Source organism: Papaver somniferum, unplaced genomic scaffold, assembly GCF_003573695.1.
Source record: "Papaver somniferum cultivar HN1 unplaced genomic scaffold, ASM357369v1 unplaced-scaffold_18341, whole genome shotgun sequence".
Taxonomy (NCBI): domain Eukaryota; kingdom Viridiplantae; phylum Streptophyta; class Magnoliopsida; order Ranunculales; family Papaveraceae; genus Papaver; species Papaver somniferum.
The window spans coordinates 1-5,426 of record NW_020628088.1 but is presented as its reverse complement, the minus strand read 5'-3'; the positions used below and the strand labels follow the sequence as shown (position 1 = coordinate 5,426).

At 35.3% G+C, this 5,426-nt stretch overlaps 1 protein-coding gene across 1 annotated transcript; it reads left to right on the top strand.

The window, feature by feature from the left end:
• The first annotated feature begins 119 nt into the window (after positions 1-119).
• LOC113338175 (branchpoint-bridging protein-like) lies at positions 120-946 on the top strand. The gene is made up of 2 exons (XM_026583657.1): positions 120-228; positions 326-946. The coding sequence occupies exons 1-2, from the start codon at positions 165-167 to the stop codon at positions 664-666; spliced, it is 405 nt and encodes a 134-aa protein (XP_026439442.1). The 5' UTR covers positions 120-164; the 3' UTR covers positions 667-946.
• The last annotated feature ends 4,480 nt before the right edge of the window (positions 947-5,426 follow it).

Here is a 5,426-nt window from a genome sequence, read left to right as displayed (position 1 = left end):
GCCAAATGCATCTCTTTACAAACTTGCTAGGCTCCTGAAGAAATTCGTTCCTGTCAGTCCGTAGACTGCATAGGGAGGATGCTTCCGACTTTAGATATATAACGTACCGAAAATTCATGCTTTGCTAATAGCACATTGTTTGTTTTCTTTATGCAGATAATTTTATGATCGGTCACAATATTGTTTTCAATAGGGAGAAAATGGTCTTGGGCTGGAAGGCGTCTAACTGTGAGTATAATTTCTCCAAAGCCAATATATCGTTGTGAAGGTACTGCTTAATTAGGATGCTAACATATCACTTATTTATCTTCTTCTTTCCCTGCAGGTACTGATAGAATTGTCGATTCAAGGAATGATATATTTCCTCCATTTCCAGCAGTGTCACCGGCGTCACCCCCGACAATAAATGTTCAGCCGCCTTCCGTAAATGACGGAGCAGCGTCACCCCCAATAATTAATGTCCAGCCACCTTCTGTAAATGACGGCGCAGCCTCACCCCCAACCCCGACAACAAATGTTCAACCACCTTCGATTAACGGCGGAACTCCTAGGAATGGTTCGAATTCTAATAACGCTCCGCAGCTTTCTGTCGGAAAACCAAGAAATCTATACCTGATAGCCTCATCACTTCTCGTGCTATTTCTTCCCATTTTAAAAATCGTATGATTGCTTGTGTTTTTTTTTCTTTTCTTTTTTATGGTTGAAGAATGCTCAATAAAAGAGAATAAAATGTGACCAAATTGAACGTTAGTAGAACTGGAAGTGGGTTTTTTCTGCTTTACGTACTATTTCAATAATAAACGTAAGATTTTGTCACTGGCCTCATGGCAGAGCAAGCTATTATTAGCCCTAGAAATGGTAAGGAGCAAAATATCGACTTTCTGGGCCAGATAAAAGCATGTTTCAAAAGAATTCCACATTATCAATATCAACTCAGAGTTTTTTTCCTCGATGGGTTTAAAAATTATCTTTAATGATTTCTCATTTTCATTTGAAATAAGATTATTGTTACACTATTTGATATTTGCAAGCCAACAAGATTGAACAAATTATGGGTTCTTTTGTTTTTGGTGATCAGATTTTGTCCAACTTTTGAGTTTGGTCTAACATTTATCTAGCTTGGCGTTTGGTACATGGAAATAACGTGACCGGAATTGTCTTGGTAGAGTTTAACTTTTGTTTGCTAATTACTGAAAATAGATAAATAAATTTATTTACTACTTTAATTTACTGTTATGCCCTTTTACTTTACCAAAAAAGTCTTCCCAACACCCTAAATTCATTTTCCACTTCCGCATCTGCAAACACCTCTCTGCATAACCCCATGAACCAAAAGCTCAGTTGAAAAATCAGATCTGTCAAAATCCAATCAATTTCTCCTTTGTCTGCATAATCACATGAACAAATTCAACTACTCTGCATAACCCCACAACCCGTTGAAGAAGCAGCTCCCCAAATCCAATCAATTCCTCTTCCTCTCTCCATAACTCCACGAACATACTCAACAAAAAATTCAATTGAAGAAGCAGCTCCTGAAATCCAATTATTTTCTCTGATAAAACCCTTTTTAGGGTTTCCTCTACCAAAATTACATCTATCGCTAATACAACAGTCGTTTCTAACCCTAGATTACTGCCATCAATCATTCTGTCAAAATCAATCGAAGCAACACATTCTTTTTCTCTGATTAAACCAACACCTTATTTAATAAAACAAATCAAAAACCCAATTTCTGAATTAAAACACCAATTTTTACCGAATCAAAATCTTAATTTAACTAAACGGAAACCAATTTCTGTTTTTAATTTTTTTTTTTTTGAAGTGGTGTGCTTGTCACGGATGATTGGTGTTAAAGTGGTGGTGGATATGACGATGCTTCGGAAGAAAAAGACGTTGGAAAATTGGAATAGGAATGAAGATTTTTTTTTGTCTAATTTGTTTTTCATTAGTGGATTTTTCTGTTCTCAATATTAGTTACCTCCCTGTCTTTATCTTACAAAAACAAATGTGTTTTTGCCTATCTGACGGCTATACATGAACCATCTACAAAGATTGACGGCTCCCATTATTTTTGATATGTGGAAGAGTGCAAGAGATAAATCTCGGTTGAGAACGCACACATTTTCTACTCCCTAATCCAACGTATGTGAGTCATTCAACTATAAATTTTACCGGTTCAAAGTTTATATTTGCATCCATTTATTCGTCTATGGTCTGTTACGAATCTAAATTACCATTCAAAAGCATTAACCACCCCATTATGCCTCATTCATGTCAATCCTTATGGTTTCTGTCTTTCTGAAACGCTCGATCAAAATTTCAAGTATATAAACTTCTACCTGTGTATCCCCCATTTCCACTTGCAAGTATAACATCTCCACGAAAATAGTTTTTGGTTATTGGTGTTGTTGTTGTTGGTTTTTCTTTCTCTTAAAGTTATGTATCGGATTCCTCTAACTCATTACCCGCATTTTTTTTTGGTTCCACCGTTCCATGAGTTGTCGTTAACATCTAACAGTGATCTTTGGTCTGAATTAATCCTCAACTTCAACAAATATGTTGTTCCAAGTTTCCCCGCTCAAATATGAATTATATGTATTTTCTTATCAAGTAAGATTGTTTGTGCTTAATGCACCAGCTAAAGTTTATTCATATTGTTAGGTTGGTTTTACTTGAGTTTTGTGGTAATATGTTCGATGAAATGTCTTAAAGAAATGTATACTATTTTGAAAATATTCATTTAATGTCGAGACGTTTCTTTTCTCTCAATGAAACTGACTGTCGCCACTCTTAATCCTCATTTTAAGAGAAGAAGAGCCTCACATTAACCCTCTCAACCAGGTAAGTTTATCTAGAGTTCTCTGATGTTTATCTCTAACTATGACTAGTTTTATCTTTACATGAACTTTTTGACTGACTTACTTCTATTGAGCATTCTAGAAACATTAAACTCTAGACTTATCAAAACCCTTTCACATCTGTTCGCATTACAAAACTCTTTTACTGTTTTACAGCCTAGGTGATTCTAGAAAATGAATTAATTCCAACACTCCTCCTTAATGCATTTTCGCTGCAATCTTGCTGTTGCACTTTATTTCTTTGTTGTAGTCTTTGCTTAGCACTGCAAAGCCACATGTCTCGATTGTGCTTGTTCTTGATTTTTCTCTCCAAACTTTCTTGTACCTTGGAACTGTGTTGCGATGTTTGTGACCTTCGTAAGCTTTCCTTGGCTTTTGTTTTTGACTCGACTATACTGGATGTACCTGTGAACGATAATCTAACTTATGCCCTCGTAGCTGCGTCATGTACATAACTAGATTTTGTGCCCGGGCGTAAGCTTCGCAAACTTGGTTCACCAATTCAATCTACAACTACAAACTACAAATACAATGCATCACTGCCTCTTTCTTTGATTTGGCAACGCTCGGCTTCGCCTCGCCCAAGTCCCCATTTAATTTGGTAAAGCTCGGCTTCGCCTCTCCCTAGTCCCCATTTGATTTGGTAAAGCTCGGCTTCGCCTCGCCCAAGTCCTTTAAATTGATTGGAAGATTTACAAATTCATTAATCAGTAGATTGTTTGAAATCAAAACAATGCAGTCAACACCTGCAGTCATCCGACACCCGTGGGAAGAGTCTTATTTAAGTGTACGTAGAAGAATCTTAGCTACACCTCCCTTCTGGCTCACATATGGATACCGTCCTGTTTGGGCGGTGTTCCAGAGGTTGTGTACTTATTAACGAACTCTGAACTCTCCCCTCTTTCAATTTTTTAACATCATCTCTTGATTCCAAACTTTTAGAAGTTTGCAAGCGTCATCACTCTAATACAAAAAGGATATCACAACACAATTAGTTTAGAATAATTTACAAAATTACTTCCACCCAAGTCTATAACGATCGATGGCTTAACTCAAACAGTTCCTATTTCACAGTCAACGATCGATCACATATTTTGGCACATGAAGAAGTACAGAATTTCAGAAACAATCTTAACTTATTTGAATTGATTCTTTAACTTACAACAGTTTGATTTGTTCTTTCTAATTATTTGTTTAACATATAGTTCTCATCTCACCTGAAATATAGTTTACTCTTGAATGTATATACTATATATAACGAATATAAAAACATTGTAGCTTTAAGAACTCACAAATTTCTTGGCCTCTTCCGATAAAATAAATAGTCAATTTCCGCAGTATATACGCATTAAGAAACAAAAGAATTCACATAATACATTAGGGCAAATAAATTCTTGAAAAACACATAATTTTTATCTTCTCCTCGGCTTTTTTGTTCAAGAATCCAATAAAGATCTGTACGAATATGCATCTGGCAACTCTACACGAATTCTACACGCCCCATTCATAAAGACCTGCAATGACCAAAGTCAGAGAAAGAAATCATTTGAAAATTTTTCTTAAGGCATTTGATTTCAGGTATACTACCTCTACCAATAATGGTTCTTGGCATTTGAAAAAGATCGACGGTATTACATCAAAAATCGTGCTTTAAAAATGTATATACACCCAAAGATTAGGCCTTATAAACTACAACAACAATTGAACTTTCAAAATCTTCAAAAAAACAATATCCCATTTCTAATTTCTCAATAAACAATTATTTAAATCAAGCAAATTTACTATTAAAAGACGATGTAGACACAATCTTACCAAAGCCAAAACCTACGTAACAATCAGACTAACTTTCGGCATCTTTTTTTTTTTTTAACAATAACTTTCAGCATCTTAGTCGCCATTGAGTCTAAGAAACAAAGATAAAAAATAAAGATCAACATTGAACCCTGAACATAATACACAGAAAAAAAAACAATAATTTCAAATATTCAAGTTAAATTGAGTATCAAGAGAAAAATCACCAAAAAGATTCACATTGAGATTGAGTAGAGCATGTACAGTGTGAGCAATAGGCTGAGCCTCAACGGTTGTGCATTTTTTATTTGGTGTGGCTCGACTCCGCCTCGCTCCGTCGCCATGCATTTTTAATTTGGTGTCGCGCGGCGGCTTCCTTTCTCCCCGTCACGTTCCAAATGTTTCTAACATAAATCCATATAAATTCCTGCAACCCATGTCAGAAACGTATAATTTATTGAAAATGACTAAAATTATTTACTAATAACAAATGGTTAGTATTATCACCTTTATTTTTTTATGGGTTAGTATTATCACCCAAGCTTTAGCTTGCCCTAAAATAGCATTCAAATATGCAAGAGCATCACATATATATACAAAACACTGTCACTCCTGCATTTCCTTTAGGATAAAATCTTTTGGTTGATAAGCCATTTCTTTTCATCAACCTGATCATAGCAACCATGAAACCGAAGAAAAATAAAATAAAATACAGAAACAATAGCAGAGAAGAATATAGTGTTGATGATTCACTCTTACCAGGAAAAAGATGGTTCA

Bases quoted from the DNA above. Each gene is read 5' to 3' on its own strand.
- LOC113338175 (XM_026583657.1), top strand. From the start codon at position 165: ATGATCGGTCACAATATTGTTTTCAATAGGGAGAAAATGGTCTTGGGC. The intron at 229-325 runs GTGAGTATAATT...CTTTCCCTGCAG, and splicing joins GGGCTGGAAGGCGTCTAACT to GTACTGATAGAATTGTCGAT.